The sequence below is a fragment of the Vulpes lagopus genome, chromosome 1 (genome assembly GCF_018345385.1).
Source record: "Vulpes lagopus strain Blue_001 chromosome 1, ASM1834538v1, whole genome shotgun sequence".
Lineage (NCBI taxonomy): Eukaryota > Metazoa > Chordata > Mammalia > Carnivora > Canidae > Vulpes > Vulpes lagopus.
The window spans coordinates 160,867,838-160,883,911 of record NC_054824.1 but is presented as its reverse complement, the minus strand read 5'-3'; the positions used below and the strand labels follow the sequence as shown (position 1 = coordinate 160,883,911).

Below are 16,074 nucleotides of genomic sequence, written 5' to 3'. Positions count from 1 at the left end.
TTTTAATAGGGCAATTGCTGCATTCATAGAACAAATCGGAAGGTGTCTTTATATTTTTAAATTATTTAAAAATTTGAAAATTAAGACCATTTATAAGCCTTTAATGGTGATTTTAATGATTTTATTGAAGTATACTTTACATAGTGTAAAATTCGCTTATTTTAAGTGTGTAATTCAATGAATTTTAGAGAATTTGCTGAATTGTGCAGTTATCAAGATAATCCAATTTTAGAACATTTCCATCACCCTTAAAAGTTCCCCTACCTTAATGACTATATTAAGTCTCTATAAGATGGCACAAATTATAGTATTTAAAAGTACTAGCTTGGTAGTTAGGCTGGCCAAGTTTTAATCATAGTCCTGCCACTTGCTAGCTTTGTGTCTTTGGGTACTTCTCTGTACTTTGGTTTCTTTATCATTAAAATGAAGATAATTGTATTATAGCATTGCTGTGAACATTTAATTAATTTGATAATGTATATAGAGCACAGAAAGTGCTGGCATTTAACAGTTGTTGGTGACTGGTGGTAGTTTATTTTGTTTAGATTTATGGTATACATTTAAATAAGAAAGAATGTGAAAACACCTTGCATAAAGCCTGACCTTTTAGAAAACCAAGCTCTTTTATGTATCCTATCATGATTTTGTTTGTAGTAGCCAAGAGCACTAATTCTGCTGTAAAAATGTGCATGTTTTGGGGGAAGTTATATGATATTTTAAAATTTGGGCCTTCTTCAAGGTGGACTGATTGCTATATAATTGTTGTATGTTCTGTGTTATCAACCTAGTATCAGTAAAATCACTAATTGCCATTTACATAGGGGAGTATGCCTTGTTTTAACCAATAGGAAGTTAACCATTGGTCTCATCATTGAGCAGCAGCCTCTCCTTTGGATTTTGTTAGAAGTAAAGAGGGGGACACCTGGGTGGCTCAGTGGTTGAGCGTGATCTGTGAGTCCCAGGATCTAGCCCTGCATAGGGCTCTCTGTGGGGAGCCTGTTTTCTTCCTCTGCCTGTCTCTGCCTCTCTTTTTTTTTTTTTTTTTTTGAGTGGAGTACCTGGTTTATTTCTGATGCAGGGGAATCTCGGGACAGTGGCAAATTCTGGGCTGAGGGGGTGGGTGTCGGGAACGGAGCTAGAACTCCACCTTGCAGGCGGGGAAGGCCTCGTCCTGCATGGACACGGTGCTATTGCTGCCCAGCACGGTGATGCCCAGCGCCTGGTGCCGAGCATGCGTCTCCTCGTACCACTCGTGCATTGCCACTGAATCGAAGGTGGGGATCAGGGTCACCTGGAGGTCACGGTCCCACTGCTGCTTGCCCTGTGTCTCTCATGAATAAATAAATAAAATCTTAAAAAAAGAATCTGGATGTTGGTATTTGGTGTTTTGGTAATTTTATTTCATATATTTACTCTTGACTGAAAGGATGTTTATTACATTCGCTAAGCCATATGTTCTATGTGGTTTGGATGTATTTTGTGGTTGAAGATGATATAAACATCTGTCTTTGAGAAAGCTTGGAGAATGTTTAGAAAGATGCCTTTGGAGAAAGATGTTTAAAGAATGAGGAAGTAGAAATTGTTCTTAGATCTAACAACTACAATGACATTTGCTTTATGATTTTATATTCCTGAAATAGAATCATCAAAGACTGAGTTATTATTTGTAATCATCAAATTTCCCAAGGAGAGTCAAGCTTTTAAAATACTGTTTTCCCTTTGGTCTCTTCATATGTATCTTTCTGATCAAAAGAATGCTTTTATTTTCAGTGAAGAACCTGATGCTGGTTCTGTATGTTTATTCTATCAAGTTTGTTATAGCTGTCTCTAAGAACTACTTTACTAGAAAATGTAAGAGATTAGGGCAGCCCCGGTGGCTCAGCGGTTTAGTGCCGCCTTTAGCCCAGGGTGTGATTCTGGGGTCCCGGGATTGGGTCCTACATCAGGCTCCCTGCATGGAGCCTGCTTCTCTCTCTCTGCCTGTGTCTGCCTCTCTCTGTGTCTCTCATGAATAAATACGTAAATCTTTTTTAAAAAAATGTAAGATTAGCAACTGTACCTCATTTTACTAGCTTAAGTGAGATGAAATGAAAAATAAAATCAAACTTGTGCTAGTTCTTTGAACGAGGTAATTTATAGAGAATTTATAAAAGGGCTTTTAATAAATTTTGAAAAGAACTCCTAAGTTTTGATTATTTGGATATCCGTAAGTGTAAAATGGTCAATGTAATAAGGAAAAATGTTTTAATTTTACTGTAATTTATCTTAGAAATAGGCTGAGTTGTATTCCAGATATAGTTAGCTTCTCTTTTTGTTCTTTCAAATTTATTTGCACTTATATAATTGATTATATACATTTTATTAGTTATCCAATTGTGTAACTGCTAAGTTTGTTAGATGTCTTTCCAGACTTTTTTCTTCCATCCATTTACATCCATCAATACCAAGACTAATATATAGGATTTTTTTCTCCAACACAAATGATACTATATACAGGTCTGCAAGTTTTGCTTTGCTTGATATATCTTGGATCCCTTTCCATTTCCAGTGCATAAATTTCTTTTTTAATAACTGCATCTGTTTCCATAGTACAGGGATACCCTCTGTTTATCTAGCCTGTCTGTTTTGAACACAAAATTTTAAATTTGTCTCAATTACAAAGATTTCCAGCCTTTCTTTTAATAGAATTCTGTTATGGATGCCTGGGTGGCTCAGTGGTTGAGCGTCCGCCTTTAGCTCAAGGCGTGATCCCGGTCCCACATAGGGCTCCCCGCATGGAACTTGCTTCTCCCTCTGCCTGTGTCTCTGCCTCTCTCTGTGTCTCTCATGAATAAATAAATAAAACCTTAAAAAAAATAAAAGAATTCTGTTATGAATACATTGGTAGATTATGTTTCTGTAATATGAAAGTCAGTGTAATCTGTTTCTTTGCTGTATTAGAATTTTTACGTATCAAGTTTTCCAAAAGGCATGATGGTGGTATAACATTATTTACTTTATTAAATGAGAGAGAAATCCCATAGTATTGTTAGATTCTCCTTCCAATTTGGGCCTTGAAGGAGATCTCAGTGGATGAGGGTTGGTAAGAATAATATGCAGATTGGGAAGTATTAAAAACAATGAAGTGGGATCTTTCCTGCCTCCTTTTAGTGCCCTTTTGTGTAGTCTTCACATTATGACCATGCACAATAATAGTAGATAAGAGATCATGTATTATTTGGTCCTTACTGATTCTTTAATCTCATCTCATGCATATTTCTCTTGCTCTCTTTGCCTTTTGTTTTGGTTTTTCATTTCCCTGTTGTTTTTTTTCTAGCTCCCTAATGGTAGTATATTCTATAGTCTCAGAGCCTGTCGTTAGACTTTTCCTGGTAAGGAAAATTCTAGGTATAGAATGGGTGCACACATTTTATGCATTATTTTTCCCATAACATTTATTCTTCATCTTTAAAATATTACCATAAATATCATTTCCTCAGGAAAGCAATGCCCCATACAACCCCATCCCAATTTGTTTAGATTATCTCTGTTATATGTACTTAAATCTCCCTGTCCTTTACCTTTACTTTAATATCATTTACCATGCCTTGGAGTCATGTATTTACTTTGTATCATTATTGTTTAAATAGATTAGATAACGAAGGAAACAATGTAAGGTCTATGCAGACTTGGAATGACTTGCTTGTGGACTAATTTTTAGCCCCACTCCTGGGCACATAGTAAAGACCAATAAAACACTTTTTTGCAAGTAATGGAATATTTAATTTTTACTGGGAATGGAGAAATATTTCTAGGTATAATTTCTAAGAAAAACTGGTTTAATAAAAGTTGTAAATAACAGCATTTAAAATGCTTTCTTTCCAATTAATAACATATTTGACAAATGAATAAAGAAACTGAAGAGAGAATAATAGCTATGGTTTGCCTGTGGAGTTGGGATGAAAATGAAGACTAGAGGGATGGGAGATAGGAATGAGAGGGAGATACTCCAGTGTAACCGTATAAAAAAAAATGCCTGCAAATATCACTTTTTAAAAATTTCCAAGAGTTGTAGTCTGTTGAGACTGTGGTGCAAATACAGAGGAAATATATATTCATATAAATTTTTATTCCTGTTTTTTTTTTTTCTTATGTTTTTACCAGTTACTTTATTTCACTGAGTCCGTGATTCTTCTCTTTCCCTTCCTCTCCAAATGAAACCTTTGAGAACTGATAAAAGTCACGGATCTTATTCCCAGAAGAATGAGCATGTATATATAAATATTTTTACATATTAAAGATTAATGGATGCCTTGATCCAAGCCAAATATTGTTAACCATGGTTTTAGTAAGCAAGAGTATTTTAAAAATCAGGTGTTCGGTAGTAGGTTTCTATGCAAGGCAATCCGGTGGAGGGTGCAGGGGATCCTAAAACTAGGAGTTAGGAAACTTGGTTTCTAATCCTAGCTCTGCCATTATCAAGCTGCATGACTTTGTAACTATTTTACTTGTTTTGCCTTTTGGTCTTCTCCATGTCAAATTGGTGCAGTGGAAAGTGCACATAGGCTTTAGTGTGTCAAGTCCTGACCTGAGGTTGTTGTGTCCTGACTTTGCCCATTACTACCCGTGTGACCTTAGACAGAGTTCTCTGAATGTTATTTTTCTGAAAAAAGAAGGAAAATTATTCCAAATTCTTTGGGTTTTAAGATGAAAAGAGTTGTTTGAAAAAGTTTAATAATACTTGCTACTAATGGGGACATAAGTAAATATTAGCTCATCTTGGAAAATTAGGCTAGAACCAGATGATCTCTAAGGGTCTTTTACCAGTAAAATTTTATGATTCTATTTTAAACAATTCTTGTTACAACAGGATAATTTGGAAAATTTGTAATGGCAGCACAGATCTGAAATCAGGTAGGAGTGTCATGAGTTTTGTAATAAATCTCAAATATTAAGGAATAATATAGATGAGAATTTCTTAATGTAGAGTTTTAGGTACCTTAGAGATTTCTGAATAGATCTCCACAGATCTATGAACTCTCTGAAATTATGCAAAATTTTTAGTATGCCTAAATTGTGAGGAGCTATAGCTTTCATAGTGAACAAGACAGATGAGGTCTCAGTTCTTGTGGAGTCTGTATTCATATAGAATATAGATATTGAGTAAGCAGATAAAAATATAAGAAAGAAAATGCTACTTATAGATAATGGAAATGCTTTATAGAGAATTTAAATATAGTGATGGACTAGAGTGATTTAGAGTTTTGAGTGGTCAGGGAGGGCTTGACATTTTTGGTGGCATCTAAGTGATAAAGAGTGGTTTCCAGTTCAAAGATTAGACAGAATAGCTTGTAGTAACATACTAAAGTGGGAACAAGCTTCATTTGAGGAGCTGGACAGTACTGGGGTGGTAAGGATAAGTATTAGAAAATAAAGTTAGAGTAGAATTACAGGTCTTATTATTTAGGATTTTGTAAACCAGAATATGAAATCCAGACTTTGTTCTAAATCAGAAGGCTGTTTTGGGATTTTAGCTGAAGGATGATGAGAAAGAGAAACTCAAAATGGAGATCTGATGATTCTAGTATTTAGAAGAATTTAGGAGGTCAAAAACATAACAAATTGGAAAGGATGAGGGGAATGTGGTTCATGCACACTTTCAAGAAGCAGAGAGTTAGTAATTGTCTGTTTCATATCTTACTGAGAAGACAAATGAGATTAGAACAGTGACCTGACCATTAGATTTGGCAGTTAAGTTTAGCAGAATTGCTATGAAGTCAGTAGCTGTTAGGGCAGCTTTGTGACATTGGTTTTTGAATGAAGTCACAAATAGTTCCTTTATATTTAACCTTTAATCTTAATATGGTTGTTAAGAGTTTGGATTTTGTGCCAATATATCTGAGTTAATATCTTAGTTCTATTTCTTCTTACCTTACTCAGCCTCTGTAAACCTCCGTTTCTCAAATCTGTAAAGTGGGATAACGGTAATTACCTACTTTTTATAAGTCCTCTATATAAGGCGTATGTGGCACATAGCTTTGTAAATAATAAAAATTATAATTATATACAATAAAACACGTTTTGTGCCCTTTGGCACTTGTATAAAGTGTTGGAGAGACTAAAGTGCTGAGTTTTATCTCTACTTTTATACTTAACAAGTTTTAAGTTGTCTACAATGTCATACTAATAAAAGGGAACCATTAAACTCTACAGAGATTAATACAAGATCAGATTATCCGCAGGCATTGATATAAATTGCCTTGCTAATCTATAGAAAAGTTCATATGGGTGATATTTTATTGATTTAATCAAGCTCAAAAAGCAGTTTATGACTGATACCAGTTCCTTTTCTGAATATTCTATCCTCTAAAAATTTTTTTTCTTTTGGAGCATTCTTTAACCCCATACACAAATGTAGCATTTGAGTCTGCAGTTGAATAGAGTAATTAGATACCGTATTGTCTTTTTTACCATTCTAGATGAGAGTTTCAATATGTTAAATAGTAATAACTTAATTTAAATATACTGGGCAGCCCAAGTGGCTCAGTGGTTTAGTGCCGCCTTCAGCCCAGGGCGTGATCCTGGAGACCCGGGATTGAGTCCCCCATCAGGCTCCCTGCATGGAGCCTGCTTCTCCCCTCTCTCTATGTCTCTGCCTCACTCTCTCTGTGTCCCTCATGAATAAATAAATAAAATCTTAAAAAATAATATAAATATACTTGTAGTTATTCATAATCTACTTGATTAAATCCATTTTAGTAGAAGTATTTATCTTTAAAACATTATGGAATCAAAAGATTTTGATTTCTAGCAATTTCTTTATTGACTCATTCTTGTTATTGCCGGGGCCATTTTAACACACATGCAGATAACTTTAATTTTAGATCCTGAACATGAAATTAACTTGGTTAAATCCGTTTATCTTACAGCACACTTTGCAAAAACCCAAACAAAGCTAATATTACTCAGAAGGCAGATATTATGACTGCTGTTTCGCTAACAATTCAGTCTGGCACATAAGTAGTGCTTAGTAAATATTTGTTGAGTGAACAGATACATTGTTAGCATACTTAATGGAAACTGCTCTCTCATCAATAATAGGCTTGCATTTAAGATTGAGTTATTTCAATAAAACAAGAATTAAATGTAATGCTCAAAAAGTAAGGTATATAGATGATTTATTTTCCTAGTTAATTACAGCTAAAAATAATTTTTCCATCTTTGTAAGTGGTCTCTCTTGAGCATAATCAAATCTTGAAGAACCTTGTAATACTGTTACTTTATTGTTCTGTGCGTCAATTCTCATTTTTAGAAACTACAGTTAGAGATAATATAAATTGTATTGTTTAAGATATATTTTGGAAGTTTTAGGTTGACTTTTGTATATAAGAAGAATTTCTTTTAGATATAGGTGATGAGTTTTACAATTTGACTTTTATCCTCGGCCAAAAACAGGATAGGCAATGAAATTTCATTTAATTTGAATTATAATTATTTTGTCATTGATAAATTTGGGGGTTTAAAAAATCTTTGAAGTAAATAATTTTAACTGTGCATTTGTTCTAACATAACACACAGTAGCAACAAGTACAGGCCATATCAGAGGTTTAAAGATAACTATCTGCAAAAAAAATTCGTAACAATATCTAAGACCCTTAAAAACAGACTTTAAAAAAGCCCACAGACTCTTTATCTCATTACCCATACCTACTTTGATGAAAAAATATTTTAATGTTTTTACTTCAGGCCAATTTTTAAAAACTTTATTGAGGTGGAACATACACAGAAGCATACATATCAGTGTAGAGCTTGTTAAATTTTCACAGCTGAACAGATTGATGTAACTGATGTTTAAATAAGAAATAATATTCTTAACCTTAAAAAGGCTAATTCTTCAATATAATTCTAGACTTCAATAAACTTCAGAGACTTAGATATTGGATTTAACTTTATTACTAACTTCATTTGTTACCTGGGGCAAGTAATTTTCTTCCTGGGGTCCACTCCCCATCTCTTCAGTAAGACAGGATGTTTTGTTAAGGCTCTAATTTTATAAAAGTGTAAAACGGTGTACTATAGTGTTATAAATGGGGTATAAAAGGTTATAAGTAGTAGAGTGTGAATGCATAGTTTAATTGAAAAGGAAGACACACTAATTTTTTTTTCTTTTTTTGTTTTCCAGGTTATATTTCACACTATGTGCTGACTGTATCTACAGAAGATATTTAAAAAAAAAAAAAACTTTTTTCAAAGATTTTGATTCCAGTGGAATCTTTGCTTTAGATTATTTTGTGTGTGTGTTAGTGAATTATAACTCTAGTAACAATGCCTGTACAAGCTCCACAATGGACGGATTTCCTCTCCTGCCCAATTTGCACTCAGACTTTCGATGAAACAATTCGAAAGCCCATCAGTTTGGGTTGTGGTCATACTGTCTGCAAGATGTGCCTGAATAAACTCCACCGCAAGGCTTGCCCATTTGACCAGACCACTATCAATACAGATATTGAGCTCCTCCCCGTGAACTCAGCATTGCTGCAGCTAGTAGGTGCTCAGGTAAGATGAATGATTTATTATTCTTTTAAATTTCTGAGTGTGTCTTCCTTCTAAGAGAAACCTGTTGAATAAAAATTGAGCAATGTTGCCTTCTATTTAATTAGATAAAATTCTATTCAGTACTGTGTAAATCCTTCATGTCAGTGTGTTGAGAGATATACTGTGGCAGTGCAGGATTTTCAGTCATAACACAGTAACAGCCATTTAATCTTGGTGGTCAGCCTTTCTCAACAGTCTTAGTGGTTCAGATCACTAGAGAAACCTAAGAGGGTAAGTCACAAGGACCTCTTAATTAATATTGAGGAAAATATTACTCATAAAATGATTGCATTTTACTTAATAGGAAAAGTGAAGCTACTTCAGACAATTTTACTTAGTAGACACTAACTGAAATGAAAGATAAGGACAGTGACAAGAACTGTAGAGTGTAACCTTTGGGAACCATTTTTCTAGAATAGGAGCAAATATCCCCTGGTACCTAAATGTAAAAGTCTAGCAATTCTGTTGGTAATACTCTGAAATTTTATGTCTGTATTCTTGAATCTAGTTGTTAGTAATATATTCAGAAGATATCACAAAGCCAAGAAATGCAGGTTTTTGAAAACTAGATATGATTTACTTAAGTAACCCTTTACTAAATTTGCATAGTGAGTCTGAAATGCCATGTATTTACCATAAATCATTTTCTGAATAAATATACTAGAACTTTGGATCTGGCCTCATTAATGTTCTCTAGATCAGTCTTGATATAAGCTGCTAAAATGTAGGAAGGTTGATATATTATGTGTGTTGGAGATGAAGAGAACAGTTCTAGAATAGCATATTCAAAAGGAAAACTTATTTATAAACCTCTCTTGGGGATCCCTGGGTGGCTCAGTGGTTTGGCGCCTGCCTTTGGCCCCCAGGGCGCTATCCTGGAGTCCCGGGATCAAATCTTGCGTCAGGCACCTGCCATGGAGCCTGCTTCTCCCTCTGCCTGTGTCTCTGCCTCTTTCTCTCTATCACGAATAAATAAATAAATAAATCTTTAAAAAAAAAAAAAAAAACCTTGTGATGACACCAATACTACAAAATATTTGTCAAAAGGGTAAGTGCAATTGATCCTTTTTTGCTTCTTGTACTGAATTTTTCATTTCATAATCAAGTCTCTTAATTTTGAAAATCCCACTGTGACATTTTGGGAAACATTTAAATAGACTCATTAAGGATAATTTTAGAAATATACTGTTTTAATAGCAAATAACCAAAGGTTGCTTTTTTTCATTAAATTGTCTAAAGAGGAACTAACTTTCCATAAAATGAGTAAGACCTTGTTATATCTTAACTGAAACAACTAATGTTAATGATATTTGAGTATGGGGCATTTTATTTCATTATTTTTTTAAGTTTAAATTTTAGGTAGTTAACATACAGTACAATATTGGTTTCTGGAGTATAATTCACTGATTCATTACTTATTTACAACACCTGTTGCTCATCATAACAAATGCCCTTCTTAATACCCATCACCCATCTAGCCCATCCCTACCCTATGTCCCTCCATCAACCCTTAGTTTGTTTTCTATCTTTAAGAGTCTCTTATGGCATGTTTCCCTCTTTCCTTTTTTCTTTTCCCACTTCCCATGTGTTCATCTGTTTTGTTTCTTAAATTCCACGTATAAGTGAGATCATATGGTATTTGTCTGTCTCTGACTTATTTTACTTAGCACAGCATATTCTAGTTCCATCCATGTCATTGCAAATGGCAAGATTTAATTTGTTTTGATGGCTGAGTAATATTGTTATACAAACACACACACACACACACACACACACACACACACATACCACATCTTTATCCATTCATCAGTCAGTGGACATTTGGGCTCTCTCCACAGTTTGGCTATTATTGATATTGCTGCTATAAACATTGGGGTGCATGGATCCCTTCGAATTTGTGTTTTTGTATCCTTTGGGTAAATACCTAGTAGTACAATTGTCAGATCACAGGGTAGTTATACTTTTAACATTTTGAGGAACAAGGATAGGGCATTTTAATCTATAGTAGCCAGTATTTTACCTTTAAAGATTTCCTTTAAAAAGCTGTTAGAGTTTATAAATGAATTAAGCAAAGTTGCAGGATACAAAGTCAACACATTAGTTGCATTTTTATTTTATTTTTTTATTTTTTTATTTTATTTTTTTAAATTTTTTTTTTAAATTTTTATTTATTTATGATAGTCACAGAGAGAGAGAGAGAGAGGCAGAGACACAGGCAGAGGGAGAAGCAGGCTCCATGCACTGGAAGCCCGACGTGGGATTCGATCCCGGATCTCCAGGATCGCGCCCTGGGCCAAAGGCAGGCGCCAAACCGCTGCGCCACCCAGGGATCCCTAGTTGCATTTTTATACACTAGCAATGAACAATCCAAAAGGAAATTAAAAAAACAAATCTACTTACAGTAAGCATCAAAATAATAAAATACTTAGGAATAAATTTAGCAAAGGAAGTGAACGAATCATGCACTGAAAACTACAAAACATTGCTGAAAGAAATTAAGACAAGTAGCCATTGCATGTTCATGAACTGGCAGACTTAATATTGTTAAGATCATAGTACTACCCAAAGCAATCTACGAATTCAATGCAAGCTCTTTCAAAGTCCCAATAGTGGTTTTTCTTTTTGCAGAAACAACAACAAAAAAACCCATCCTAAAATTCATATCAGAAGGGACCACAAATAGCCAAAACAATCTTGAAAAAGGACAAAGTAAAAAAAAAAAAAAAAAAAAAAAGAAAAAGGACAAAGTAGGAGGAATCATACTCCAGATTTTGAAATTGCAAAGCTACAGTGATCAAGACAGTGTGATACTCGTATAAAGACAGACATTTAGATCAATGGAATAGAACAGAGCTCAGAAATAAACCCACACATATGAAATGATTTTTGACAATGTTGCCAAGACCATTCAGTGAGAAAACGACAGTTTTCCCAGCAAATGGTGCTGGGAATATTGGCTATCCAAATACAAAAGAATGAATTTGGACCTTTACCTCACATCATACACAAAAATGAACTCAAAATGAACCAAAGGCTATGTGTAAAAGCTAAAACTACAGAACTCTTCAAATAAAATACAGGCATAAATGTTCATGACCTTAGTGTAGGAGGTGGTTTGTTTGTTGTTTGGTTGGATTTTTTTTTTTTTTTAGATAAGACATGAAAAGCATAACAAATAAAAGATTAGTTGAACTAAAGACTTAAAACTTTGTGCTTCAAAGGGCACCATCAGGGAGTGAAAGAACAACTCACAGAATGAAAGAAAATAATTGTAACTCATATATCTGAAAGAAAGTTGTGTCTAGGATATATAAAAGACTCATAACTCAATAAAGATCTGAATAGACACCTTACCAAAGAAGATAAACATACAGATGGCAAATGCACTAATGAAAAGTTGCTCAACATTATTTGTCATTAAAGAATTGCAAATTTAGGCAATGAGATTCTGCTACATATCAATTAGAATAACTAAAATCCAAACACAGAGAAATGCTGGTTAGGATGTGGATGAACAGAAACTCACTTATTGCTGGTGAGATTGAAAGATGGTATAGCCACTTTGGAAGTGATTGTATGATTCTATGATTCTGCTTATGGAAAATGTCCAAAATAGGCAACTCCATAGAGACAGAAAATAGATCAGTGTTTTCCTGTGGTTGGTGGGGAGTTAGGAGGAAATATGGGAGAGGGGACTTAAAAGATTATGGCATTCTTTGGAAGGATGATGAAACTGTTCTGAAATTGTGGTATGGTTGCACAGTTATGAATATACTAAAAACCATTGAATTGTATGTCTTAAATGGGTCACTTATATGGTATACAAGTTTTATTTCAGTAAAGCTATTACAAAACCAAAGTAATCCATTAAATTTTATGTGTTAGTATAGAAAAAGTCTTTTGGAAGAATTCAATAAATTTAGTGGGAGCTTTGATGTTACCACAGTTAGAGTAGCAGTGTATAAAATACACTCAATAAAACGTTAATTTCATGAGTACTCATACAGACCTTTTCTTTTGACCTCAAGGTCCCTGAGCAGCAGCCCATTACTTTGTGTAGTGGGGTTGAAGATACAAAGCATTATGAGGAAGCTAAGAAATGTGTAGAAGAATTAGCATTGTACCTGAAACCACTCAGCAGTGCTAGAGGTAAATCAGAAGCTAAACAAATGTTTATTAAAGATGTTTTTATTACCATAAAAAATGTGGCCTGTAGGGGCACCTGGATGGCACAGTCAGTTAAGTGTCTGACTCTTGGTTTTGGCTCAGATCATGATCTCTCACAGTCAGTCATGAGATTGAGCCCCATTTTGGGCTCTGCACTCAGCTCAGAGTTTACTTGAGTTTCTCCCTCTCCCTGTGCCCTTCCCTCTCCTCTCTAAAATAAATACCTCTTTTTTAAAAATTGTGGGCTGTAAATGAATGCTAATGAAATGCATTTATTTATTGTAAATCAAACCTACGAGCACTAAATAATATCATTACAAACCACATCAAATAGGTAAATTTAGAGTTTATGTGATGTTGGAAACATTTGAATGAGTTACAAAAGTGTGAATATACTAGTGGTTTCAGAAGGGCTTTCCATCATTTGACAACTCTGGGTTGCCTGCCTTCTATTCTGTTTTACATTTTTACTGCCTTGCCATTATGGCTTGTTATTTCATTAGAAAGATAAAATTAACCATTATGAAATAATATGCCAGAACTATAATGTTCTCAAGATTCTAGTCTTAAACTAAATATTAATGCTGTCTAACCTTTTTTTCCTTTTTTCCTCCAGGGCTACGATGAATAATGATATATTTAATGTTGTAATGAGTGGTATATTTACATGACATACAGCTTTTGTATATTTTTAACATGCAAATTAGGCTTTATATAATTTTATCTATTATTTAAGCATTCTAGTAGAACTGGAACTATTCATGTATGCATAAGTCAGTCATCCCATCAGAGGAAATTTTTGTGGACTCTAAAACTGCGTTGTAAATCTACATATAACTTTTTACTCTCTTTTAAAGGAGTGGGTCTGAATAGCACTACGCAGAGTGTTCTGAGTCGCCCAATGCAGAGAAAGCTGGTGACTCTGGTCCACTGCCAACTAGTGGAAGAAGAAGGCAGGATTCGTGCTATGAGAGCAGCTCGATCTTTAGGTGAACGGACAGTTACAGAGCTCATTCTTCAGCACCAGAATCCCCAGCAGCTCTCCTCCAATCTCTGGGCAGCAGTCAGGGCTAGGGGCTGCCAGTTCCTTGGACCAGGTATGTGATGAAAGTTTGATATTTGTTATAGTAATAATTCTAGGAGTATGGTGTAAGAACTATAAGTGTGATGTACAAAGGCTGGTTTTTAGCAATATTCTGTTGTTATCAAGAAATACCCCACTTGTGGTGCCTGGTGGCTCAGTAGGTTAAGCCTCTGCCTTCGGCTAAGGTCATGATCCCAGGGTGCTGGAATCATGCCCCGTGTCGGGCTCTGTGCTCAGTGAGGGGCCTGCTTCTCCCTCTCCCTTTGCCTGCTTCCCCTGCTTATGCTTACTCTCTCTCTGTCAAATAAATAAATAAAACCTTAAAAAAAAAAAAAGAAATATGCCACTTGACAATCATGGCTTGGGTAATTCCATGTCAGTATTTTAGAGCCTCTAAAACTTTTCTCAATGTCAAAAGTTTTCATTTGAAAGAAGTTTTTCTTGAATGTATTATTTTTATATCTGTCTTAAATATACAGAATAATACAAATTTTGCCCAAAATGGTTAGAAAGTATAACTGTGAATATGTGTTATTATGTTGTGTTGCTCATTGAGTGGTGGTACCTGCAGCAATTACTGAATATTGCCCTTCTAATAAATAGTTTAATCTTATCCTTGCACTTTGATAAATTTTGGTTTTGCCCAACTTTTCCTAGCAATGCAAGAGGAAGCTCTAAAGCTGGTTCTCCTGGCCTTGGAAGATGGTTCTGCTTTGTCAAGAAAAGTATTGGTTCTCTTTGTGGTGCAAAGGTTGGAGCCACGGTTTCCTCAAGCCTCTAAAACTAGCATTGGGCATGTTGTCCAGCTCCTTTATAGAGCCTCCTGCTTCAAGGTATGAACTAATGTTAAATTTCAGCTTAAAAGGAAACATTGTCTTTCCCCCAAACTTATATAGTAATACTTTGAGTTAAATAAAGTTGCCCCCTCAGAAAATTTCAACAATCTTTTTTTTTTTTCAAAAATATAAAAAAAGATAAAGAAGAATGTAGATGGTATTTTATTAAAGTTAAATCTTGTTATTAAATTTTGTATTTTGGATATTGCACAACATAGATCAAACTGAGGGTTACAGATTTTTATATTTGAAGAGGCTAAAATGCTGTGTTATTTTTCCACCAATACTGTAGGCAGAATTGGTCTGAGCAGAGAGTCATTGAAGCAAGAAGTTTCATTTTGCTATTTGCTCCTGCTGTAATTCCACATACACAGTACTGGAGTTCCATTTGCCATTTCATTTTCAGTGTATATAGTAATGCTGGACACACTCTTTTGTATCTCAGATCGAATCAGCACTACTTCAAATATCCGTGCTCACTATGTATCATTTATCATTCATCCTATTTTCCTGACTTCTTAATGTCAAGGCTTCTTGCTTCTGACACACACATAACTAGTACTTCATGGACCAGGGAGGCATGCCTCTAAAAATTTTTTTAATTCATACAAACTTTAAGAATAGCCATTCCTGGGTCACTACATCCCCTCATCTGACACTAAAAACTAAAAAATCCTGCAATCTATAGTTTATTCTCTCATTTCTGAGAAAGAACGATTCACAAAATCAACAGGGAAACATACCAATTTAATTTTTAAAAGCTTTAAAGCTCTGACTAAATGCCCACATTATTATGTTTCTTTCTAGAGTCAGATTATATATATACTGAATACTGAAAATGAGGTGTGCACTCCAAATCTGCACCCAACTTTGTCCTTGCCTTAGGTGCCTTTGGAACTGTCAGAAACTCTAGCCAAAATAACTCCCAACCAGTTCAGATTGTCACCAAATAACTCATATTTGTTGTAATGATTATGATTGTACAATATAATCTGGAATACACTTCAGAATGTCTGCTTCCAAAGTTCTTGTTCTCAAATAACAGTACCAGACAGACTCAATATTGCAAGCTTAAAAAATAAAAGGGAAGTCCACCCCTTCTCTGTTAAGAATAATAAGGGGTCCAAAAACCCCAGAATATCCAGTGAACCTCTCTCAATCCTAATTAAAAGAATTAATAGTAATTGAAAAGAGACTGGAAATTTGTAAAAATCTAATGATTTTTCACTTGGGTCATGATTATTTCCCTTTTTTCATTATACACCTGTTTTCTTCTCTTGCTGGTAATATGTACTATTATCTCCATCATGAAAAGATTTATTTCCTCTCATCACAATAGGTCCATACCCTAAATTTTATTCACTGTGGCAGAGTTTCTGTTAAGTATCTACCAATACATGCCTGTTTCATTTT

General features: G+C 34.6%; 1 protein-coding gene across 3 annotated transcripts in view; it reads left to right on the top strand.

Annotated features, from left to right (window-relative positions):
• RC3H1 (ring finger and CCCH-type domains 1) overlaps positions 1 to 16,074 on the top strand; it is a 79,758-nt gene that overhangs the window by 25,236 nt on the left and 38,448 nt on the right. For all 3 annotated transcript variants that reach the window (XM_041753455.1, XM_041753463.1, XM_041753449.1), the window contains exons 2-5: positions 8,162 to 8,535; positions 12,603 to 12,723; positions 13,599 to 13,838; positions 14,483 to 14,658. In XM_041753455.1, coding sequence (XP_041609389.1) covers positions 8,305 to 8,535; positions 12,603 to 12,723; positions 13,599 to 13,838; positions 14,483 to 14,658 — 768 coding nt within the window. In that variant the 5' untranslated portion in view covers positions 8,162 to 8,304. The remainder of the gene's footprint in view (positions 1 to 8,161; positions 8,536 to 12,602; positions 12,724 to 13,598; positions 13,839 to 14,482; positions 14,659 to 16,074) is intronic.